At 41.3% G+C, this 26,513-nt stretch overlaps 1 protein-coding gene across 2 annotated transcripts in view; it reads right to left on the bottom strand.

The window, feature by feature from the left end:
* Window positions 1-2,252: 2,252 nt before the first annotated feature.
* Window positions 2,253-26,513, bottom strand: part of LOC111217999 (rho guanine nucleotide exchange factor 18-like) — a 44,647-nt gene continuing 20,386 nt past the window's right edge. For both annotated transcript variants that reach the window (XM_022740121.1, XM_022740192.1), the window contains 21 exons: window positions 25,855-25,900; window positions 24,204-24,411; window positions 23,419-23,525; window positions 22,181-22,321; window positions 21,584-21,834; window positions 21,223-21,348; window positions 20,977-21,094; window positions 20,597-20,851; window positions 20,268-20,344; window positions 19,858-20,036; window positions 19,547-19,620; window positions 19,023-19,208; window positions 18,646-18,792; window positions 18,145-18,260; window positions 17,496-17,564; window positions 17,258-17,305; window positions 16,751-17,032; window positions 16,472-16,621; window positions 7,817-8,168; window positions 7,098-7,217; window positions 2,253-6,597 (listed from right to left, as the gene is read on the bottom strand). In XM_022740121.1, coding sequence (XP_022595842.1) covers window positions 6,254-6,597; window positions 7,098-7,217; window positions 7,817-8,168; window positions 16,472-16,621; window positions 16,751-17,032; window positions 17,258-17,305; window positions 17,496-17,564; window positions 18,145-18,260; window positions 18,646-18,792; window positions 19,023-19,208; window positions 19,547-19,620; window positions 19,858-20,036; window positions 20,268-20,344; window positions 20,597-20,851; window positions 20,977-21,094; window positions 21,223-21,348; window positions 21,584-21,834; window positions 22,181-22,321; window positions 23,419-23,525; window positions 24,204-24,411; window positions 25,855-25,900 — 3,396 coding nt within the window. In that variant the 3' untranslated portion in view covers window positions 2,253-6,253. The remainder of the gene's footprint in view (window positions 6,598-7,097; window positions 7,218-7,816; window positions 8,169-16,471; window positions 16,622-16,750; window positions 17,033-17,257; window positions 17,306-17,495; window positions 17,565-18,144; window positions 18,261-18,645; window positions 18,793-19,022; window positions 19,209-19,546; window positions 19,621-19,857; window positions 20,037-20,267; window positions 20,345-20,596; window positions 20,852-20,976; window positions 21,095-21,222; window positions 21,349-21,583; window positions 21,835-22,180; window positions 22,322-23,418; window positions 23,526-24,203; window positions 24,412-25,854; window positions 25,901-26,513) is intronic.

Here is a 26,513-nt window from a genome sequence, read left to right as displayed (position 1 = left end):
CCTTAAAAACTACTTGATGGATAGCCATGAAATCTTGAACAGACATTCATGGTATCCAGAATGTGTATCTTACTGACTTTGGTGATCCTCAAACTTCCACTAGTGCCACCATTTGTAGCTTGGAAGGAAATGTCTCAATAACTATTGGATGGATCTATATGAAGTTCGGACAATAGCATGTTGACAGCATCATTTAGTTCAAAGCACTTCTGTGCTTAGTATTGTCACCAAATCCAGTAAATAGACCAAAACCAACAATGTGTTAGTCCATTTCTTTACAAGTTCCACCGTCTGTCTGTGGCGCTAAAGTGCACTTTTGGGTATTATATTCAGCTTTACACATTCCACCATACACATTTGTGTGCTCTTGTGAGTAGCAGTAACAGCAGGATGGAGTATGTGGGATTGACTAAAAACAAAAAAATACAGTGCTGACATTCATCATAAAGAAACAACAATGATGCCCAGTGCATCCGTGTGGCTCACTGATGTGATTTTAATAGTTTTTGAACAACTGAAGTCTATGGCAATACTTGTTAGTAGGATCAAAAGGGGCTTGTTGAAGAAAAATATAGAATATTACCAGACCTAGCCTTTAAGCACAGCCTCACCAACACTCCAGCATGGCTGTAGAGTGGGTAACTTTATGTTGTCTTCTGCTTTCTTAAAACTATTCAAACAAGAAAACAAAAAAACATTGTTTGGTTGAAATCATCTCAACCAATGAGACACATGTAAGGGTCACAAGGAGACATTGCTTCATCTTGAGGTTGGGAACCCTGAATTTGAATTCTGGTGTCAGTGGCCAAGCTAGACTCTGTTAAAAGCCTAATGGCTCATTCCAACCTGCATGGTGCCAAAGCACAAGGAAGCTGTTAGATCTGAGTGGAAGAACAAAAACAAATAGAAACCAACTGCTGAGATGGAGTCTATCAAACTAAGATTTTTCTGTGTTTTATGAGCCTGCAGGGAGGTTCGTCTGCACGTCAGTCTCTGGGGAGAATCTATTTGTTTAAGTCTGTGGTGGGAAGAGCCTCTGTCACAGAATAGCAACAGCCAAGACTCCTGACTTCCTGCAAACTGCATCACATAAAACGCCTCCGAGCTGTGAGGCGGTTGAGTTGAGATGGATTGGAGGCATTAGATGAGAGGGGAAGAGACAGGGAGACATGCAATGGGCAGAGCAGTGGAAGGAACGAGACAAAAACAACAACGGAGACAAACGCAGCTTCCCTCCACAGGGGAAGCAGCCTGGAAAAATAATTGTTGAGAGGAGACAGAGAAAAGCCACTAATGACAGCAGACAATAAAAACTGGCCACTACTGTAGCGTCTTCCCAGCCAGAATGACAATAACGCAGGAACTGGCAGTCCTGCTGTTAGCAAGGTCTACAGAGGGATTGAACAGCCTCAACCACAGCACCTGAAAATAGAGCTTTGTCTGGGAATAGACTGTTATTAGGTCGTCTAAACACAGAGTCAATAACACTTACTGCACCTCCTAGACACTGAGGAGGAATGGCTATGGTGCTAACTAATTGGGTGGTCAGGATTATTTTGACGAGCAGTGAGTAGAAATCTAAATAATGAGGCAGAATTATATGTTACACGCTCATGTGGTAGTTGCTGAGGGGAAAAAAACAAGAACAAATCCTTGTAAATACAAATTCACACGAATGGGAATCAGCCATTGCATGCTTGACTAGCCTGAACAGCAATGATTCAAATACGCTGCAAACCAAACAATTAGCTTTTGTCGACTGCGATTTAAAAACTCAAGACAATGAAAACAAAGAGAAAAATCTTTTCAACATTTTTTTTATTACTAAACTCTCTCTAAGGCAGCAAGTTCGTGTCCACATGTCATTCTAACGTCTCGCAGTGAATAAAATAAAACAGTACAAAAATCAGTTTTGCTGTGTGCTACAAACGTCATTAGACAGCTCTTGGTAAATAAAAGTTCACAGACAATAATAATAAGCATTATAAATATTCATTTTCCCCTTCAAGTATGCTACTATCCAAAGTGACTAGTGTAAAATTGGCAGAGGAAATAAAATATGTTCATGGTTATTTACACATTACAGGTCCAATGTGTGTGTATGAGAGTGTGTGCGTGTGCGCGTGTGTATAAAAAACACGATTGAAAACAACTCGGTTAGAAATGTTTCCACTGTGTTTTTGGTGGTGAGTGCATACACACACACACACACAAACACACACTCAGATACACACAGACACACACACACAGTGATGTGACTGACTGGCTTCCAAGTTTTAAAACAGAGCAAAAAGGTTAAGTAGTTCAGTACAGCAAAACAACATTTAAGACTTGAGTTGATCCAAACAGTGACAGCAACAGGCAGCATCCACCTCTCCTGTCGAGGCCCATTATAATCCACAGATAAAAGTCTCGTACCTGGAGCAGAACTAAAGTGCTCTTACACCACTTTTCCTGTTGTTTAACATCTCTCACTCACGGAATTAAAAAAGAGACACGGGGAAATACAGGAAAATGAACAAACATGTAAATAAAAGTTAATTATTTAGCTTGGAAAAAAGTTGTTTTACAAAAACAATGCTAACTCAAAAGTGGACCTACTGGCTTCTTCTACAGCTTTCAACCATATCATATGGTTTTCATCCGTGAATGGAGTTTGTTCAGTTGTCATATGTGAGCTAGAAGCCGTCATGATATTATCAATAGCAATTTCAACACTTCCCGCTCATGTTGGGATTTTTAAGCACTGGCTGAAGACTGTGAGAGATGGGTGAAAGCTCTGGGGGAAAAAGCTAGTAAGTGGACCTTTATTTGGGATTGTTTTGTCAAAATCTGGAAAGCCTTTTTTAATTTGGGTTCAACCCACTGAAAACCAGCAAAAGTATGTTCACATGCACATTAACAGCCCATGGTTCTTTGCGATGATGAAGTGCTGGCGTACATAAATCCAATATTTATTCAACAGAGTTAAGTGAGTCCATGTACTGATCATGGAAAAAAAATCAGACACTATAGTTAGGATGTGCCGTACTCTGGCGTACCTATTTGATTTATTGTCGACTTCATGGTTTGTTGTTTGTGTAGTTTGACACATTTGTGATTTGTGGATGTGAGGCTGCAAAACAAACAGGAAATCCAAAAATTAGACCTGAAGCAGGATATGAACTGGACTACAATGTGCTGTAAACACACTTGTTATGGACACTCCCTGGAGGGTGTTTCTACAAGTAATAACACTTTGTGGATGACCACACAACCAGCACAGTGTTATTCATCCTTCATACACGAGCACAGACAGGAGCCCAGTCAGCCGAATGTCTCTTTGGTTTAACCGACTGAAACGAGCAGATGGTTTCGTTTTTTATGACTGCTACATAATCTTGGTGAAACATCACTCATGAGTTGTAGGACAAATACGACAGACACTGCACCTCGACTTCAAAGCTACAACATCAATGCAGATCAGGAGATTAAATATACACACCTTCCATTTTTGTTGATTTATACAACAGCAATGACTGATTGTGGTTTCATAAACTGCCACGAGTTTATCCAAGCAAAGGCGTACCATACTGTACATACACACATGGGTTTGTATCTTAAGTGTATATATACATATACACAAACAGACTTTTGGCTGACTTTTGCATCTTGATTCATGTCAAATATCTGTTTCTAATACAAGAATGTGTAGGATGAGGGCAGCCGGTGCAGAAGAGATCAGGTACGGTATGTACAACAATATACATAATATACATCAACACTTAGAAAACTTGCTCAAACTCCAGACAAGACAAAAGACACAAAAGACAAAAAGCTCTTCTAATATTTTTTTCTCCAGAGACACAGAACGCATCAATGTGTCAACTACTTCAGGATTTAAAGGAATCTCATGTAGATACAGTGAGAAGTAATGGGATGGACATCCCCATATTTCTTCTGTGAAGAAAGATAAAGACTGAAATCTCAGACAACAGCTGATAGTCTTCTTTTGCTGCAGGACCACTGCACAGTCACAGTACCGCTTTTCGCTCAGGCACAGAGATTTAAGACTCAGCTAATGAAATGTCATCAGCAATCATTAAAACACATCGTCAATGAGACCTGAGGGCCTCGATTAAAACGGACATCTTCATATTTAACTCAAAGATATAGCGGCTTTGCAATTTTACAAACTGTCAAGTCAGCAAACTGAGCTCCAGAGACACAAGCTTTCAAAAAAAATGACTTGTCAATCACATGAACTTTTCATTTCCTCAGTTGGGTGAAAAATGAGGACCAACGTGGAATGAGCAGGGGAAACTATAAACTTTAAAATGCTTCAGTTTTCTGTACACTCCTCGCTTTTGTTTGTCCTATGAGGCTCTAGAAAACTCTGTACATGTATACAGAAGCCACGTTACAATAACTACAGTGGAAGATATAAAACTGCGTTAACACTGTGCTCCGTTATGCACATTCAGGCCTTGTTGTCATTGTCCGACTTATCTGAATGATCTTAGCCGTTTACCTTTGGGATTAACAAACAGGCCTTTATTCTACTGGAGCAGCTAATGCAAAATCATGATGTTCTATTTTCTATTGATGTGATGATGGATTTTAATATTTTCAGTGCATTTCATCTCTGTTGTAACTATTACTTATGTTCTCTTTTAAGCCTACATTTTCTCTTTTCTTAGCATCTGTCCAGAAATATGAAGCAGTTAAAATTTCTACCTTTAAAAGAACATACAGCATTAAATGTCCTGAATTGTACAGTACACTACAGCTCCACTAAAATACTAACAAACAGGTGTTTCTTAAAGGGATAGTTTTTGGGAAATGTACCCTAGGGTGTGACAAACTCATTGAGGCCTTTTGGATGTCTACAAGATAAACTGAATGGTGCCAAATTTAGCCAAGTTTAGCTAATTTCCTGGGTGTGTAATGGGATCAATAGCAGCTCAGCTACAAGTCTGAAACATTGTCCTTTAAACTTAAAAGGTTGAGGACTAATTTAAATAAAGTACATACTCAAATTTACATAAATCTCTGTTGCAAATGTCTGTATTAAAGAAGTGACCTTTTATCAAACAGCTGACAAACCAGCCATAGTTGCAGAAATAAAAAAGCTACTTGTGAAAATGCTGTAATGGGAAATATTGTTAATGGGTTAAATAAAACTGTTTAATTTTTAACCCTCAGTGTTTTTAAGGAGAGCTGCTTCTATGAAATGCAGGAACAGACCTAGAGAAAGCTACACTGACATTACTGTACAGAGACACAAGAAAGGCATCCCTGAGTTTGTCCCACTCTGCTTGGGCTGGAAAAACAGTACAACTTGCCAAAAGCCAAATTATCCCTTAATTGAAACGAAGTAATATTAAACAACAGTGTGAAAAAACAGGTTGGTGACCAATTGCAAGTCAGGTTTCGGAACCACTGGCAGCACTACAGATGTAATCCACAATGTCAGCCATCTGCAATAAGCATGATTAAGCAGAACAAGAAGAACTAAATTAAAAGAACCTTCACAACTGTACAACCAAACAACACACATTTCGTCCACAAAAGTTCATTCATAAGTCTGGAATGGAGTATTTACACTGTGCAAATGAAACATCAAGAAGAGAGTGTCCGTGTATTAAGAGTTCTTCTGAGTTTCTGTTGAATCATTTCTTGTGGTTCCAGGTCCAGTAGAAGCAGAGGTTTAAGGCCGGGACTCCGCCGCTGCACCTTTCACTTTGTACATGCTTCACTAACCAGCCTGACCAGAGTCTCCTGAAATGCACCCAACCGTTTTTCTTTCACATTGTTCCTTTCAGTCAAATTACCTTCAGCCCTTGCAGCTAAAGTCTTTGGATTGTTGCGACTTCATTTAAACCTTTTCATACTTGTTTCAAGACACCTTTGTTCTGCCAAAGGTTCCCTCTTCATACTTGTTTAGAAAAAAAAATTAAATAAAGAAGAAACCGTTTAAAAGAAAGTCCTCTTTTTTGAATAAAATGTTGCGATTTTTTTTCTGAGCCACTGTAGCTCTGACAAAGGCTCTCTGCAATAGACTGCTGCAACTTTGTACATACATTTTAACTACCTGATCTCAACAGTCAATAACAACACACCTGCCCACACTGATCATCGTCACTTTATCACATATAAGTGGCTCCTTGCAATGGACCTTGTGGTTGATTGGGGATCAGTAACCATCCCAAAATAGTTTTTCTTTTATCGTTTTTGTGATCAGTGCTTGATCTGAGGGCAGCAGAACTGGAGTTTAGAAAAAGATGACGTCCTCCTTGTTGAGGTCCTCTGTGGGGATCTTGTACGGAGGCGGCATGCTGTGACTGTGGCTGTGGCTGTGGCTGTGGCTGAGCCCGTGATTTACCGGGACTTGGGCCTGGGTGTTTGGACTGAGGCCCTGCGGCTGCACGTGGGACTGGAACTGGAGAAATCCGCTGCTCTGTGAGTGGGGAGGCATGGTGGAAGTCTGCATGGAGGGCTGAGGATGGGACTGTGCAGGAGGCATGGGGGGCTTCTGAATATTTGCAGGGAGGGAGGTGCTGACCGAGGAGGTGGTTTGGCTGTCTGTTCCTGCGCTGTCTGGAGGACTGAGTTGATCTGTCAGAGACATAAAGTAAAGGTCATTACAGAACAAGGGATTACACTAAAAATAGCATAAAAACTACCGACACATTAGTCAATTGTACTCGTTTAATACAGCAGGGCTTACTCACTCTAACTGAAATCTATCACATGTAATCCTGCCAGTGTTTTTTGTCAGTGGTAATTGCAAGGGCACTGGATTAAAGTGTTAAAATGTCTGTGTCAGCAGTACAGCCTGCCATTAATCACAGTGAAGCATGTGAAATTGATAGGTGTTTACACAGGGTGAGGCTGGGCATGAAGGCTGCTTTAGAGAGGAACGTGATCGGGTGGAGTCGGGTTTGCCCAGGTGGAGAATGTGTGTGTCTCATGTTTGTGTGTCTGTGAGAACAGAAGTTTAATAATGCAGTAGGCAAGGACAGACAGGAGGAGATTGTGTTTGGGTCTGTCCTAACGGAGTGAAGGAGGGAGAGTGTGTGTTCACGAACAGTATGTGTGTGTGTGTAAGTAAGTACCCGTGTGGTGATGCAGGGCTGTCAGCGAGAGCTGCTGGTGGGGGCTGATCGAGCGCTTGGCCTTCTGGGCATTTTCGTCTCGGCCAGACAACTTCAGCATCTGCTTCATATCCACTGAGGCTAAGAGGAGGGGGAGGGGGAGGGGGAGGGGGAGGAGGAGGAGGACCAGTGGAGGGAGGAAAGGGGAGAAAAGAAAACAAGAGACAAACAGAGATAGAAGGTGATTTAATTGTAAAATTAGATTGCATTAGCAAACTGGAGGAGTCTGGCCCGGCCCCAATTTAGACAGCTAATGTGACCCTAATGATCCACTTAAATGATGCTGATCAGGTCAAGCTCATGTCAGGCACAGATGGCTGGGATATCAGTGACAGTGAGGAAGGAAAACCCAGAATACTGCTCTGATAAAGATCACCAGCAACAGTAAGAGAGAAAGGAATAAACCTCAGTGCAACATTCATAAAACATTTTTAAAAGGGTACATTTTATTATCCTTTTCATATTAGTATTAGTTGGTGTATGTTCAACTGTAAGCAGCTGCTTTTAGTAAAATACATTTCAACAAACAGTCCTGTCCGCCCAGGGAGCTGCAGGCCGGGAGAAATAACTGAACACTTGAATGAGTTATGTGGATTCAATCTGTGACTATGCAGTACCGCTCAACCATCCTGCCATCTATTAATCATGTGAAACTCCGTATCTGAAGTCTAACTCCTTACCTGTGCTGTCAGTGCGATGTGAAGCTTTACCACTCTTGCCTCCTTTCCCTTTGCCGCTGCTGAAGGCGGCTAGCTTGGTGGGGATCTGCTGCTGCACCCCGACCAGTTTGTGCTGCTGGTTGGTGGTGCTGAAGAGATGGAGCGGCACTTCTGTCTTCAGTGGCAGGGTGGAGGAGCCCGTCTCGCGCCGCAACATCACTTCAGGGCGCTCTGGATAGTCGGCTGGCGCTACAGACAAGCTGGCGCGCACTAGGGGCTTCTGAGGCAGGGGCAGGTCGGAGGCGCTGGTGGAGCTGGTGAGGCCAGACGACATGAGGAGCTCCCCGTTCAGACTGCCAGACAGAGGAGCCACCTGGAGGAGGAAGAAGACTGTATGTTATTTGCTGAGACATGAGACATGAGTCTTCTTCGAGTGTTGCAAACATCATCATATAAAACTTCAAATTCAGTATTCAAGTTCACAAAGGACAGCTCCCAAACTACACTGTAATTATCCATATTTGTGGCTGGATTCAGTTTGGAGTCAAGAGTTGTGGAAGGTCATGTTTGCGTGTGTGTGTGTGTGTGTGTGTGGTGTGTCGCAGGTGTGTTGTGGGTTATGTATGTTGTATGAGTGTATTTCTTTTGAAGGAAAAAAAAAAAACTTAAAAACAACTTCTTAAGAGTGCAGAAGACACACACACACATACATTCATATATATATATATATATATATAAATACTATTATATTAATAATATTCTGCGTGATGCCATGTGTCATTACAGAAAGACAATCTACTGAGGAGAATGGTATTTATGGGCTAAAGAGGGAATCAGAAACACATGTGAGTCTTTCTGCTGAGCACACACTTTGGTAAGTTTGGTAACAGGCTTTTGATGTATTCCAAGAGGCTCAAGGACAATACACACACACATACACAAACACACACACACACACAAAATGAGAAACATAAAACCCTTAATAGTCCCTGTGCACATAAAGACATGCCTAACAAAACAGGCAGAGCTGTTAGACAAGCAAGGGAACAAGAAAATGGCTCTCATGACATCAGTGGATGAAAGACACTGACTGCATTGTCCACTTAATTGCTAGACTGAAGGAAAGAAGATCTAGAGATTGAGTCAACATCATCATCCAATCTGCATCGAATGAGATGGACCAGGAGGATTTCTACAACAATGGAGTGGTGTAGTGTTTGTATGGGTTGGTAATCCCACGTGTTGCATTACATGAACTATAAAAAGAATCTTTTCACTGGGCTATTGTAAAACGTCCTACACCAACAAAAACCAAAGTTTAAACCCTTCAATAACACTGTTGCACAATGTGCTGCAGAAGGCTATTTGTCAAAACATAAAATACAGTCAGGCAAAAAGAAGTTCAGAATATACTTTGCATCTTTGTACAGCCACATGATAATATTTGATGCTCGGGTTGATAAAAATCCAGGAAGAAAACTGAAGTTTCTGAAAAACCAGTTCCCTGAAGAAATTCTCAAATATATGGGGCCCATTCTTTGCCCATATAGACAAGACATAGCAGCATTTCAGTGTGTGTCTGCCTGTTAAGCATTACAATGTAATATCACTTTTGTAATTACACGTATAGTAAACGTAAAACTTCAAGTTGTCTCCGTGTTTGTGACCCAACTGCAGGTCAGATCAATCACCCCCAATACATGCATAATGAAAACTTTATCCCTTTGGGTCATGGTTTGATCAGTGTGTATGTTGAAGGCTTAATATTGTTTGGATTGGANGTAAGCAGGCTGTGTTGTGGGTTATGTATGTATGTATGAGTGTATTTCTTTTGAAGGAAAAAAAAAAAACTTAAAAACAACTTCTTAAGAGTGCAGAAGACACACACACACATACATACATATATATATATATATATATATATATATATATATATATATATTCTGCNCACACATACACAAACACACACACACACACAAAATGAGAAACATAAAACCCTTAATAGTCCCTGTGCACATAAAGACATGCCTAACAAAACAGGCAGAGCTGTTAGACAAGCAAGGGAACAAGAAAATGGCTCTCATGACATCAGTGGATGAAAGACACTGACTGCATTGTCCACTTAATTGCTAGACTGAAGGAAAGAAGATCTAGAGATTGAGTCAACATCATCATCCAATCTGCATCGAATGAGATGGACCAGGAGGATTTCTACAACAATGGAGTGGTGTAGTGTTTGTATGGGTTGGTAATCCCACGTGTTGCATTACATGAACTATAAAAAGAATCTTTTCACTGGGCTATTGTAAAACGTCCTACACCAACAAAAACCAAAGTTTAAACCCTTCAATAACACTGTTGCACAATGTGCTGCAGAAGGCTATTTGTCAAAACATAAAATACAGTCAGGCAAAAAGAAGTTCAGAATATACTTTGCATCTTTGTACAGCCACATGATAATATTTGATGCTCGGGTTGATAAAAATCCAGGAAGAAAACTGAAGTTTCTGAAAAACCAGTTCCCTGAAGAAATTCTCAAATATATGGGGCCCATTCTTTGCCCATATAGACAAGACATAGCAGCATTTCAGTGTGTGTCTGCCTGTTAAGCATTACAATGTAATATCACTTTTGTAATTACACGTATAGTAAACGTAAAACTTCAAGTTGTCTCCGTGTTTGTGACCCAACTGCAGGTCAGATCAATCACCCCCAATACATGCATAATGAAAACTTTATCCCTTTGGGTCATGGTTTGATCAGTGTGTATGTTGAAGGCTTAATATTGTTTGGATTGGAGCAGTCAATATCTATATACATTTGTTTATTAGACTAGATTTTAAGATTTATGAACATTTCAAAAAAGAAAGATGTTCTTTCTCTGAAATTGAATCCCAGCAGGAAACATAAGACAGAAAAACGTCTCCATTAAAATACAGATGATGAGGAGGAGGATGACCATGAAAACATTTGTTATATCTGATAAAATAAATGGTTCGGCTAGTAAACAACATTTTATCAATTGGTGCCACATTAATTGTCACATTAATTTGGAAGTAAACCAACAACATGTGGCTACCGACACAAGCTACCTTTTATCTGATATTTAATAAAAGGCTGATATCACTATAATCACCAAACAAGTAGGTCAGTTCACCAAAAGTTTTGACTAAAGAAAATTAACTAAGTCTGGAAAACCTCAAACTCCTCTGCTCTGTATGCAGTCCACACGCTACAAGATTGATGATGACGCAGAATACTTCCTGTGGCGATGGGGGACGCATGATGACTGTGTTTTACAAGGCATGAAGGGCAGACTCATCTGACTGTGACAGTGTGTGTGTGTGTGTGCGTGTGTGGAGACTGTAGCTTCCCCCCAGCTCTAACAGCAGAGCATGACGGGGTGACCCGAGGCAGAGAGGGGCCCTGCAGTTGGGAAAGTCTCCATACCTCCTTTCTCTCCTTCCACCATTCTTCCTCTTTCAGCACTCACTCATCTTGGAACACAGATGTTCCATTGTCCGCAGAACAAGGTGATCGGCTTTAACTGGCATAAACAACAGGTTTCCAGGGCAGTAAACTGTGCGGAAGCTGCAGAGCACAAAGAGACTTGACTGACAGCACATAAACAATTAGCACTGGCTGTCTTCCAGAGGCTTCTGTTAATGACAGGCTTGGGCTAGCTAATTACACAGCCCAGTTCCTCTCATCCTGAAAACTGCCTGGATACTCCCATATCACCCATTTGATTAGTCATTAAGTTTGTTTCCATGCAAAAATACCACACACTGGATGCTTTTAGCTGCTTAAATATGAGAATTTGCCGCTTTTCCTTGTCTTACATTATAGTAAATAGATTATTTTTGGTTTTAGATGGTTGGGTGCACAAAACGAGACATCTGATAACATCACCTTGGACTTCAGGAAATTGTGATGGACATATTATGTAGTTTTCTGATGTTTTATAGATCAAATGATGGAATGATTAATCAAGAAAATCTGCATATTAATGTATAATGAAAATAACTAAGTTGTGCCCATGAAACAATTAATTCATTAATTAAGAAAGCTGCAGAGAAAAGTGCACCTTTTAGTCTACATGCAAGTATTTTCTTTTCCCTCACAGAGCAAATGATTGACTTCAACTCTGAGTAATTTGACAATATTCTAGGTGAAGACAGAACAGTACTGCACACAGTGTTCATCCAACAGGTGGGAAGTAGCTACAGTGACAGATGGTGTAGAGAAAAAATATCTGCCCTCAAACTTGGTGTTGTGTCTCAGCCCTGCAAAGCAACTGCAACTGTCATGTTCTCGTAGTTACACGGGCTGATTATAGAAGAAGCAAGCCACAAGCATCTAGGTGTGTGCGTATATGGTGAAGGTGTCGTGCAGCTCATTGGGGTTTTTTCATCAGACCACAGGAACACACTCAGACAGCAGCATTGTAAATCAGCCTGGGAACTGAGGCCGAAGAAGGGAAGAGATAACTCAGCGTGTAGAAGACACTAGCACAGCTCACTGTTTATGACTGACCTTTTGACATTTCACCCTTCCTATGTTTTAGCAACGTTCTCTGTCATGTTCTTGTAGTTACACCAGGTAGCAATTCAGTTTTACATTTTTTTGCTCTTGTTAAAAAGTAGGATGACCAATGGTTATTCACATATCCCTCAAAACGCTTTCCCAGCAGGCTGAGGATTTCATTTTTAACCTTGTAGTTGCCCAGCTTCTACCCTTTATTTTTCAGTCCATCAAATAAGGTTGGAGTATGTTTATTTCTTATTTTTTCATTGAATCTTGCTGTATTGTGCAAGTCCTTTCTCTGTCATTCAAACATCAAAGAGTACAGCTCAAGCCTCCACTATACACACGCTTTATGACTTCACTTTCACAGGACTCTTATGCAATCAAACCCAAGGCTCTGTCCTGGTTCATGTCATGATCTTACTTGGCCTCTTGGGAGGAGGCCATAAGGAGGCAAAGTAAGATCAAATGAGGTAACGCATGAAAGAGATGTTCCTCTGAAGTCAGGACATGTCACAACTGGAACCGTTCTTACTCAAACTCTCACGTTAAGAAACGCAAACAACCATGGAGGCATGTCTTTTTTTATGAGGTCTAATCATAGCTCTATGGGCTTGCTGATGAGTCTTAATGTTGGGTGGTGGTGATAAATGTCTGTTGATATCAGGCTGGCTTAGAGCCTGGAATAGATCCTGAGGTCACAGCTGATGAAAAGATCGTTTGATGTGTTTGACGCAGAGAGGGAACAAACCGCATCCAAATCTCCCGAAATCACAGCCAAGAAAGTCCCACATCCGAGCCAACAGTATAGAACTGCAACCCATACATCCGCATGTGTACAAAACACACTACTTAACTGGTCTAAAACAAATATTATGGGCATGATTTAATGGGATGCCGAGTGGTGATACGGTCTAGATCTGACCTACTTCGGTTCCTATCTTGCACTCTGTGTAACAAACAAACATCACAAAGCAATCTTCCTCACCATCGCTGTAAATACCCGAGTCTCTGCATTACTCATCACAACAGATTAGGTCAATTCAGCCCGAGGTCATTCACTTCACAAGACCAAAGGCTGTGGTTTTCCAGGAGTCACTGTGAATTGTTCGAGGTACAACTCATGGTCAAAGGCCTGCCTTCTGCAGTCAGTAATGAGATGATAAATGCAATAACTCATGTCAGCTGGTTGTGTTTGTGTACGTCTTGAGTTAGGACTCCAGTTAACTGAGGAGTGAGGCATTTTTTTGAAAGGTCTTCTTACCATGAAATCTTTGGAATGACACAGAAGAAAATGGATGGTAGATAGGCAGCCAGATGTCTGAGAATTTTGTGAGTAAAGTTACTGTAAACAGATAAGAATAAAAAAGGGGGAAATGCATTTGCAAAAAAAAAGCACTGTAGCTTTTTTTGGGACATGTCAGGACTTGAGTGGACAGCGTTGTGTCATCCGTCAGCTACTCAGCTTGGTATGCAGGACAAAGATGCACTGGCCAATCAGAGATACTTGTCAGGCGTCAACCGGGTAGGAATGCCAGACAGCAGAGAGGGACTAAAGACATCACTGGAGACAGACTCAATCAGAAAAACACATCTTTATGGGAATGTGGCCACATTCGGTCCAGACCACCTCCGAATGTTGTCTGAGTGATCAGATCTCAAATGCGTCCTTAATGTGTCTTGGATGCATTCACACCTGTACTTGGAGCTGTCCACTCGTGATCAGATCACCCGAGACGCATGTTAATGACCAGGGCCACTGACTCATTGAGCCGGTAATTTTTCCTTTCTTATACATGACAGCATTAGTCAGCGTGAACAATGCCATCATTAGGTGTGTTTTACATGATCATGTGTGTGACTCAGCTACAACAGCCCTAAGTAATGTTAATGATCCTCTCCCACTATTATCAATACCAGATTACTGGTTTTAAAATTTACCCACCATTTTAATCTGAAATATCTTTTTTTTTTTTAATTACTAAATCAGCCATCAGTTACTAATGTACACCACACAGGAGAATCATGTGAAACACCACACGGATAGCTGCAGAGTGGAGGGAGCAAGCCAAATAAACAATTGTGATGTGACATCAGGTGACCTGATGACTGTCCACTATAAAGAAGCACACTGTGTGTAAGGTTTATGGAGTGTGTCATTTTGTCTTAAAACAATGTCTAAATATTGCAGGGTAGTTTTGCAGTACTATTTGTGAAAGTATGATAAAATCCTGAAAAATTCTTTAATATTAATTGCTGCATTAGACAAAGTCTGTTTTTTGTTGCAGGACTGTTGTATTAGACTGCATTAGTTTTAGTCATGTGTACCTAATAAACTGCCAACTGAGTGTGTAAATCTTGATATGGATTTCAAAACTGTCATATCATTCTGTATCTTGGTTTGTTAAGAAGATAAAATCTGTCAAGATAAAATGTCTAGTACTACAGTTGCCTCATGACAATCAACCAAACTGCAACAGTCATACAGGCCTCTAAAAACACTAAAGGCTGATATTAAGTAACTTCACTGAAGCTCCATGACAGATCTGTTAGCACCAGGCGTGAAATTACAGTCAGTGGATCTTTCTCAAAGTTCCTCTCCCATGAAACTCACAAACAATGGCTCGCATTGTAGTGCATGGAGAGATAGAGAAGAGGGATATAAGTGAGGAAACACAGGAAGGAGAGCAGAGAAAAAGAGGTGAAGAGAAAGACCACTCTCTGCGTAGATGGATTGTGTGGTTGAGTGGTTAGACATGTATTCAGTTGTATGTCTGTTTGTCATTACGCTCATCTATAACACAGGTTGTGGGAGCTGAAACCAGTGCTTCTTTTCCACCAGTAAGAGGCTGAACTCAGGAACTAAATATTCCTTAAGCAGCACATTCATGTTTCTCCTGCACCACAGTGGTCATGTTATGCGAATTACACTCATTATTTAAGAAGCAACAATTTGCGATGTCATGTGTATGTGTGATGAGACAGGAAAACTGATGTTAGGAGGGAAATATATAACTTGAAAAGGAGATTAAGGAGACCAGGTCAAAACCAAAATTGAAGACGTGGAACCGCTGTAAACAACTGATGTCATGGCATCCTATTTGTATTCTGCCCTTTTTTAAAAAAGTCTCTAAATCTAGCAACAAATGTGCTGAGTTGGCAACATTGCAGGCTGTAAACACCCACTTTTGCACCAATTAATTCATAAAAAAAGAGCAATGCCAACTCAGTCACGTGGCATTCGGCTGATCAATGGGGGAAATATGATCACTCAAGTCTAAGACTCAGTCAGTCACACACTCACGGCTGCCCCGCTGTTGCGGTCCAGCCAAAGACAACAGAAAGGCAAGATGTGACATGTTTCAGCTGAAAATAAAGAAGAATGGAAACACTGTAAATGCAAACAATCTTGTGTGACTTTAAAATGAAATAAAACACTTGACTATGAAATCAAATGTCACACAATCGTTGCAGCTGATGTATCAAAACATGTAATAATATAAAACAGAAGAGAGACAAGGTACGTAGGTTTGGAAGAAAAAAAACAAGAACACAAAATGGCCAAAGAGAAAGCACGAGGGACAGGAAACTGCTCCCGGTATTACCTCTTCCTCTAAAGCAGCTCGCCCTTGTCCTCATTTCTTTCCTTCTCACACACGACTTCAAAAGGGCCATTAAACCAATCTAACGACCTTCAATTTAGAGTTTCATATTTTTCAAAAGCATTTTTATAATCAGAGTTACCTATAAAATAGACTAATCAAAATGTGTATACAATTAGTCATCAATCAATAAAACTGTGAAAAATACCTTGAAGTTATGATATGAAGTGTATCTGAAATAAATCACATTGTATCATAAACTGAACAAATATATAATTTGTTAGCTTAAACTTCATTTACATGTTTCCACACCTGTCTTTGGCTATGAGGGTTCACAAGGCGTAAATTTCACCAAATGCTAATGTGGTGACTGTTTGTTGACAAACGTGTGAACACATCTGTGTATGCAGATGCCCAATATAGTGTGAACAGAAATGTTAAATGTTGTTTTCACTAGCAACAGTTAGCTTGATAGTCTTTTACTGTATGATGATACAGTATTTTGTTTCACCATTATTTGACTCCCTCTCCACCACAGGTTCCCCACCTCAATGGTCTTCCTCTTGATCTTCTTCTGGTGTTCCAGGCGTTCCTTTTCTTTCTCCACAGCTCTGGTGGACTCTCTCAGTCTCTCCAGGTCCTGCTGGTACGTCTCCCTCTGCCTGTCTAGCTCCTCCTTTTCTTTTGCCAGATGTTCCTGCACCAAAACAACAACAAGCAATGTTGGAAAGTTTCTGTTAAATATTTACATCTAATGAGCAAAATCAGGCGCAGAGCGATGGAGCCAGAAATTCAGGTAGAGGACAGAGCAGCAAGTGCATTTCACCTCCAGCCGCTTGCACTCCTCCTCCCTTTGTCGGAGCCTGGCCTCAGTGGCCTCGACTTGCTGGCGGTGCCTCTCCCTCTCCTTCTCCCAGCGCTGCTGCTCCTGCCGGTGCTGAGACTGCAGCTTGTGGAAGCTGGCCAGCTCTTCTCTCTGCAGGGCCAGAGTCCGCTGCTTCTCCTGCTCCAGGAGCACGTTCCCTCGGTGGCGCCCGGGCAGGGATGCCCGCTCTGTCAAAGAGGCCCGCTGCAGCTCGATGTAACTGTCCTGCTGTGATATGATGGCCTGGGGCAGAGGCAGGGAGAGGAGAAAAATAACATTTGGTAATTAGGGAACATATATTAATATTGTCCTGAGACAATTATTTATTTTCTATTACAGTGAAACAGAAAGTGAATTGAATTGTTTGTTATGAAAGTTATCAAGTTACAAACCCCAAATAATCAATTAAATTTATTTATTTGTTGAAAATTTCAGATACAGCATAAACAGTTGAGAGGTCTGTTTTACCTGCAGACTATAGAGCCTTTGGGAGAGCATCACCACTCTGTCAAAGAACTGGACCAGAGACACAGACGAAGTTATCATAATCAAATAATCACCAGCATTTCCAAAACAATACAAGATTTCACTGGATTAGTAAACTATTCATGGGTACATCTTTTCAGTTCAACAGTCATGACTGTGAAGATCAAATCCTGCGGTTTTTGTGTAAAACAAAGTGACAGATCAGAAATGGAGAGTTTACCTCAGCCTCAGGGAAGGAGTTGGACCAGATGCGGTTCCATCTGGCAGGAGAGCAGGAGCTCTCATCAACCTGAGCAGTCAGACACACAGAAAGTCATACTAATGATATAACATCACAAACACACTGTGAGTACTGTGCTGTACTGCTACAGATAGTAGATGCTGAAAACATTTAGAACATATGAAATTTGTTATGGTAATATATGAAAAGTTTTCTTCATTTCTGTCAATTCTACACATCAAAATCCTAAAAAGGTTCTATTGAGCTATTGTTCATAGCCAAGGTAGTGGAATAAATACAACATTTACTATTATGTTTGGCAAATAATGTCATTATTTATCATGTTTTATGTATGTTATGAGTAAAACTGGCTTTGATTTTCACACACCGCTCATTGTCATCAGCATGTCATTATATTTTGTCTATTTTGTCTGCCTGATCAAGCGCCAGGATTTAGTGGAGTAAATCAATGTTAAGAGTATAATGCTTTATCAAGGCTTTATACATTTATAAACAAATGACATGACCTGTGATAACAGGGTTACAGTAAACATCAGGACATGGAAACTTTCCAGATGACTTAGTCTGTTTACTATTTACAGGAAATAACACTGTGACTCATCCCAGTCAGTGTATGTTGAGCCCTTACCGTCTGCTCCAGGGTGTGGCTGCCACAGAGGTCTTTGAGCTGAGGGTCGGAGCTTGCTCTCTGGCTTCTGTCTCTGTTTCTGGACTCGCCAGAAGAGTTCTTCCTCACACTGCCATCTGGCACCGACACATCAACACCAACACACACAGAAACAGAGAGTGACAAACACACACACACAAAAATGATACACAGAAATATTCACAATTACAAACATTGCACGGAAACCACACACATATACATGTAAAACTGTGACCAACTGTAACTGTCTTGAAATATTTTTCTTTTTTAGTTTCTCATGCTGGCTTTGTTGCCAAGAAATTAGTTATTAGAAAACCATACACATGAATTAAACCAATAAAACCAATTCCAGGAATCAACAGCCTTTGAAGAAATTGTCAAATTTATTATTCATAATTTCAATCTTATGAATGCCTCTGAAATACAACTGCAAAATCCATTAGCTGGTGGACTTCCTCAGGGTATGGAGTGTGCTGCACTCACTCTTACTAAGGATGGTGGGGCTGCTGTCATAGCCCCCAAAAGTATCCGCTCGTCTGGGCAAGGCCCCAGAGCCGCTTCCTTCCTCCAGTCGAGAGGCTGGAGCCTCCTCCCTCACTCCGGACTGCAGCAGGTTCTGGAGGTTCTCCACTGAAGTGAAAGAGATAAAAGTTAAGGTTGAAAGCTGGACAGAGAGAGAGAAGTTTAGGGGAACAGAAGCAAATGCAACAATGCTACAATCCACTTATTTATTACAAAGCTGCAGCGAGCACTACATGAACATAAAGTTGACAAATTGTGTGTAAAATTCACTCAATGCCAAGGTGCCATGCCTCTGTGTCTAAAGCAGATATACTGTACATCATGCAGCCTTGTCCTACCCTCAGTGATAGCTCCTTTGAGCAGGGTCTCCCCCTGCTGGAGGTCTGAGGCGTCTCCTCGAAGCAGAAGTCTAGAACGTGAAGCTGTGTCCTCTAGACCTGCCAAAGACTCTGCCATGTCTGCAAACAGCTGCAGCTTCTCAGTAAGAGCTTGCACAATTACTGTGTCCTTCTGACTCAGCCGCTCTACAATGGAAAACGTGAAATGGAACAAGAAAAGACCCAGACTTTATAAAATGAATCAAGGTTAACAGTTTGTCACAATTCTGTTGTTGAAACATCCATACATGAATATCCATCCATACAAACTGATACTTATATATTTCAGTTTTTTTATTTTAACTGCATTGGCTGGTTTAAAAAAATAATTTCAATCCTTAAACAGTTTGAAGAGCTGTAAAGAAAATCAAAGCAACTTCAACAATTTTAATGTTAACATGATACATGAGCATCCCCTAGTGGTCTGGTATAGCTAATTTTCAAGGGCAATGTGTGTAGTCTGTCAATGCTTCTGATCTGGTTACCTTGAAACTCTTTGAACCTGGAAGCTCGAGCCTCTTCCTCCTCACTGAACAGCCTCTCTTCAGTATGAGGACAGCTGAGAGTGGGAGAGGACAGAACCCGGTACAGGTGGGCAGGTAGAAAGACAAAGGAAGCAAACTGAGTAACGCTCCTATACATTCTGTTTCATCTGGGTCAACTGTGGATTGACATATATTAGAATAACATTTTGTCTACACTTTTCACAATGGGTAAATAATTATCATAATTTTCCACAATTTTGGACCAGCGTAGAGATTTTGTGTGAGTTTTCTCTCTGTGTAACTGCAGCTACCTCTCGACAGCTTGCCGTATTTGTGTCATCCAAGTGTTTCGCTCCTCCTTGGAGGTGGTGTGGATCTCGTACATCTCTGGCTCATTGGAGGAGGCACAGATAAGAAACATGGCTTTCTCCTCATGGGCCACTTCCCTGACTATCAGCTTCTGAAGAGAGATCACTGACGGCTTGCTATCCTGAGTAGATCAAAAAAAGAAGAAGAAGGGATTACTGACCTTACTGGTTACTAGTACTTAATAAAAACTGATAAATGACATTCACAGATGAGCATTACAGATCATGCATAGGATTCTGAAGGTAAAAAATTCTGTTCCCGCTCTTTTCACTGTGCATTATTTATGTATTCCTCTTAAAAGCAAATGCCATTTTTGTTATACTGACAGAATGATCAAAGGTAAATCACTTACCACAGTGGCAAATACATATCTCTGGTCCTTCTCTTGTAACAAGAGCAACACATCTGACAGAAGAACTGCAAGAATATCTGGAAAAGCAAAAATTAGAGATGACAGTTTCTGGCTTCAGCCTGCAAGCTGGAAAAAGCCAGATGATATCAGACTAGACACATTTTAAATGTGTGAGTATCCTTTTTAATGTTAACTAAGTTCACAACAACCTTGCAAAGGACCAGCATGACACATTATTGATTTCTTTTTAATAGAACAGCATATACAGTATATTCACACTTCTGTATAGTAGGTCAGTGAGTATTTTGTTTAATCATGCCTCATCATACCTTTGAGTCTGCCAGATGCAGCTTTCCAGTTGACTGTGCCCTCATGAAGCAGCCATCTCCTGCTTGGTGCCAGGTCCTCCCTGCGAAACACTCGGCCATCTTTGATTTTTCCCAGTGCCTTGAGCTCCACCTTGTTGTATATGTCTCTGAGTCGGGACATCTTCTCATAGAGATTAACCAGCGTGTCCACCTTAATGATGGTGTCCTTAATCAGACCCAGAGCTCGAGTCAGATCCTCATGCTCCTCTGTTCCCGCTAGAGACAGAAAAAATATTTTACAGATTAAGTCAAATTTAAACTATAATGACTGAGGTTATTCCTCACTAAATGCATTGGTGCACCCTCTTCATCAGTGATTGTAATCTAATTAGCAGAAAGACCTTCAGTGTTGTGCAGAATACGCTCCACTAGTACAGGGTACTTGGTAATGCGCTGCGTCACCAACAGAATACACTCGGTCACTCCTAACCTCCGCACAATGGACAGGTTGTTGATTTTCTGAGATGAGAAAGAGCATGATTTAATTTAACATGTATCAGATTGCAAGTGAATTTAATATACTACACTGGAGAGGTAGTGTGGATTAAATCTGACATCAAAAATCAGCATATGATAGTGTGTCTTACCCGTATGATGTTGTGGAACTTTTTATTGTTTTGCAGCTGTTCTTTGTAGTAGCTGACAGCCTCAGTGTGGTGACTGCAGAAATCTCCATAGCTTTCCTTCATCCTCTCTCCGATTTCACCTGAGAACTGGGGAACAAAAGAAACTGTCATCTCTGTCACCTAGGCGGCTCATGGTTCTGTTTTGGCAGTCTGTGTTTGTGTGCTGGCCCACACTGCACCATGGCCGATGTATTATGCTGTTTATATATAACTTGTGTACCATATTGAGAATGTGTAACTATCATGTGATGTGTTTGAAGAAATCGACGCTGGGCATTTGTAAGCAAGTGTGTTCTTGCCAGAGACGCTACAAATCACCTACCTGTGTGATCAGAATATCTGCCACTCTGTTGATGGTGTAGTTCCTGTCGCTAGGTGAGATGAGGTTTTCTCGTCGCCGCTCTTTGAGACAAGACAGGAAATGTGTGTGAAGATCGAGGAGGTTTTCCAAGCGGGGGAACAGACAGTCCAGCCTGCCCGAGTCCATCTGGAGGTTCTCCTTCAGCTCTCGGACGTAGACACGAAGCATTATCTTCAGTGTTCGCACATGGTGCATCTCCGTCTGCATCAGCTCTGTACAACGACATTAAGTTTTATGTTTATGTTCTGCCATATTTTGAGAAGAAAGAATGATGAACGGAATACAAAAGACCATATCTCTGGCTCTGCTGCTTTGATTTCGATACATTTTTTCAACTTTGTATTGGGAGTCCAACAATGTTACAGAATTGCAAAATGCTAAATTTTACTTCATCATTTTTGATTATTTCCCTGACATTGTGTGCAGTACTGCTGCCAAAATCCCAGTTCACACCAACCCTAACCAACCAATGAGCTCATTGATTGAATAGTTGAATAATAATGAATGAATTCATTGAACAGCAATATGTTTGAACACACCCAAAACAATCACGCTCACCATATATCACATCCTGTCTCTTCACCATTTCTTTAGAGTGCCTCTTAACATACTGCTGGTCAACTGCCAAACTCCATGACTCCGCCTCCAGGTCCTGGGCATCAGACTCCAGATCAGCCCGCACTGCTGTATAGTGAGCATCTGAAGAGAGGGGCAGAGACATCGAAAACTATGACCCATTACAGTGTTATAATCCCGATATGGCAGGAAACAGCACAATGTTGGGGGCCCGTGTTTAGATCAGTGTTTTCACAGCAACGTCAGAAGTCAACATAAGCATCCCTGAAACAATCCAGTCTATGTCAAGAATTATAGTCTGGCTCCACGTCAGCTAGGCAGGATGGAGGAACTTCTGACATGTGGGCCTGACCCTGGATTGTGCGGCTGACGGTCGGCCTCTTCATCATTAAGGAGGCACCCACTTTCAGACTGTCGAAAAGTGATGTTGACACAAAAAGAGCAGATCTAGGACAGCAGGTAACTCGAGACTCAATTCATAAATCATGAACAATGACTTTCAAAAGATGATTCCCTTACAAAAGGTTTCCAAATACTTTCTGCGAAGCCTCCAAGTTTAAGAATAGCTCACTGATGACTTCATGTCTCGTCTGTTTGTGTTTTGGCAGCGCTTAAAATAATATATGGAGATAGTGACAAGGCAATATGACCCACACAATCTCAACTCCACAAATGAATTTGTCGAACCAATTTTTTTTTAAAATCTGAAATACGAGGCTTTTCCCAACAATTTTGATCATGTTTTGATGTCAACAATGCATTGTAAATGTGATAACTCTTGAACCTCACATTAATAAGGATTGTGATTAAGCTTAAAAAAAGATGTGAGGGACTATGCCAACCCTGCACTTGCATAGCTCGTTCATGGTATGGGTGTGTCCCTTAAAACAGTAAATCCTGAGACATGCTACCTATGGGTAAAAAAAATTAAAAAGATTGAACACTAGTACGCAGTTAGCCGGTCTGTCTCTCCCACACACTCCAGCTTAATGAGACAGGGTGAGGTCACTCCTGACTCCACGAAACACACTCCATACACTCACCTCCCTGGATTTAGGAAAACTCCCTGAAGACAAACACACAGATCTTAGAACAGGCTAAACAGGCTGAAAACGTAGTTATAAAGAACAGTGTTACCACCATAACAATCTCCTTCAGAGTAAATCATTTCAGCCATGAGTGGAACTGTTGAAATTCAATCCCCACCTCAGTCAACTCACCTTCTACGATGATAGACTCGGTGGTGGAGGGAGCGAGGGAAATGGCGTCTTCATTGCAGCGTTTGGAGCGGAGAGCATCTGTCTCATCCATCTCCCCAGGGAGGGATCTGAGGGATGACAACCACAGGTCCAAGGTGGCATACATGCTGACACTGATACCACTCAAACCCTCTGGCTAGTGGTAGCCTAAATATACTTAAGACCCAACACACATATATACAGTTCCACATAGAATGACACACAGAAGCAAAACCCAGGTAGCTACATTTTTCTTTCCTTCCTTCCTTCTTTCCTCCATACTGTTGCCCGGCTGTCGCTCCCTCTTTTTCTGGTCTTGTTAACACCTTTCCTGATTCTCTCTCTCTCTCTCTCTCTCTCTCACACTCCCACTTTTCTTAGTGATGCAGTGTAAAAGTAGTCCACCTCTGAGAATTGTCTACTTTCAGTTTCAAAAGGCTGTATTATTAGAAAAAAAAGTGTGCCTTGATATGTCAACTATAAATACACATCTCAGGATGACATAGAGAAAATAGTATTTGAGCAGCAAAGAGAAGAATCTATAAATATTCAGCGTTAACATACAATATACAGCAGATCCTGCAAACATCTACAGCATTATAGATTTGAGAGAAAGATTTAACTTTTCAACTCCCAGTCAAAAGGAAGCCTGTCATTCAGGAGCAATCTTTTTAAAAGTAAACTAGATTAAAAAAAAACAACAAAAAAAAAACAAAAACAAAACTCTTATGTGCAAGAAAAGTGACTTGCAGGGCAGAGATACTCACCCTGAGCTGTTGTGGTGATGGAGGCTGTGGCCAAGGCTGGAGGCAGGGGATGCAGAGGAGTAGGTGGTATGGGCGGCAGTCAGCTGAGTGTTAGGTCCCCACTGACTAACGGTCATGCCTGGGGTGCTGAGAAAACTTGGGTGGCCATCCAGGGTCTGTGATGAGGCAAGGCCTGCCTGATCCCGCTCTCTGTCCCGGTCTTTTAGCGCTGGGGAGGAAAGATGAGAGACGGATGAACTGAGGGAATGAGAGGGGACGGAGGGGGAACATAAGGAGAAACTAGGAGAAGGGAGAGAGAAAGGAGAGGATGACCAGCGGAGAGGAGAAGACGACAAGGAGGCCAGTGGGTGCTTGTTTGATTCCTGCCCCTGTCGAACCCTGTATTTTTTCAGCCAAGATCGAGGAAGGGATCGGAAGAATCGGCAGGTGATCAGGTCGTGGTGCATCAACACTCGCATCCCCACACGTCCAGACAGACTCCACAATGAGGTGGAGGAAGGTGGGGAGGAGGAGTTGGATGATTTAGCCATTCTGGAGCACGCTTTGGAGGCCCTCGTGGTTTGGATAGTGCCTTCGGTAACTGCTAGCTCCATTGCGAATGTCTCAAATTAAAAGGAGTAGCAAAAGGAGATGTTTGATAATCCAAACTCCACAGTATCTCTGCCACAGCATCAGTAGCAGAGAACAGCGCGTAGCCTGGTTTTATACGCAACGCCCCGATCGTTTATCTCTTGTAGAAGCTTCTGGAAAGAAGCACACCCTTTTATGTTTCTCGCACTTTCTGATGACGGACTTTTCCTCAATTCCTGTCTCCGCTCCTTTTCTTCCCGACCCCCTGCACAAGCTACTGATTGGCCAGAGCAGGGCTTGAGGAGAAATCAGGTGTGGCTGACAGGACTCCAGCTGTTCAAAAGAGAATAACAACTACAGGACAGGAGATTAACTTAAGCTGTTGCTGCCTCTGCAGCTGCTCATGTCTCCTGTGGGGTCAATCACATGCAACAGGACCTGCTGAATGTTACAATTAGAACTACCTGAAATTTCCTGGTATGGACCAATTCATGATAATGAATCAAGACATCTATTCTGAGACTGAAATGAGTGAAATTACCTCTAATCTAACCTTTTACTGTAACAAAGAAACTGACAGATATTCTTTCAAATTAACAAATTGTAAAGATCTGACTTTGTTTTGCTTCCCTTTGTTCTTTGTATATTTATATAAATTCAACTTCTGTGTATAGATTGTACATAAAACATTACTAAATCTATCCCGAATTCGCACAATAACTGAACCAGAAGTAAATCGCCTGACTGTTCTTAACAAAAGCTAATCATCACCTTTGCCTACAGCCTGTTGGAGGCCAATCTCCCCCTCTACGCTCAGTGTGTAGGCAGACACACATACTATTAACACCCACACACCCATATACACAACACACACACATACTGTAAAAAAAAAAAGAAAAAAAGATTTGCAGACTGAAGAAATAGGATCCATAGGGTCCATCCTCATCTTTTTAATCCTCTGCAAACCACCCGAGAGGCAATCAGCTCTCTTTAATTTGACACAAGGGGACTAAAGCTGCCTTCTTTTCCATCAATGCATTCCCCCTACTATAGCACGTCCGCACATGCATGTTCTACTTACCAAGGTTAGGAGATCCTGATGAGCTGGTCTTCGGTAGAAAATCTCTCTGTGTGGAGAAAATAAAGACAGCATCATTTCAAGGCCTTTATCTCAGGCTTTTATCAGCTGAGTGACAGATTACAAAATGCCTAAAAATTTGCACACTCACTGTAGTTTCTTTACAGGACGAGACTGCTCTCGTGGACAAGGACTTTGCATGACAAGCAAAGTACATCTCAGGCAGACTCATATTCAAGAGTGGACAGAGGCATGTCATCTTCAGCGGAGTCATCTTAAAACCCCAGGCTTGAAAGAGCATAAAAACCTCTCTGCCAAATGTGGAATTATGCTTCTCTGTAGCTACATATACACCTGATGCTAGATAGAAGGTTCAACCACGGTTAATATGCACCTCCTCAATAATTTTACAAAGGAGCATAAAGCAAGGAATATGTGGAGAAATCAGACTGATGGATGAAGTAGAAGAAAAGCTCAGAAAGCTCTTCAAATATGGATTTTACAATCTAGCACAGTCCCAACACTCATTTAGTGTTGCAGTGGTGCTACAAGGATCAAAGGGTTAAATTTAACCTATAAATTATACAACTATAATTCAGATTCAACCAGGAATCTACAGCAAGACTGCCAAAACACTACGACAAAGAAACTTAAATCTGACT

This window comes from Seriola dumerili, unplaced genomic scaffold, assembly GCF_002260705.1.
Source record: "Seriola dumerili isolate Sdu_G_001 unplaced genomic scaffold, Sdu_1.0 BDQW01000002.1, whole genome shotgun sequence".
Classification (NCBI taxonomy): domain Eukaryota; kingdom Metazoa; phylum Chordata; class Actinopteri; order Carangiformes; family Carangidae; genus Seriola; species Seriola dumerili.
Note: the sequence above shows the minus strand (reverse complement) of the source record. Positions and strands in the feature narration are given on the sequence as shown.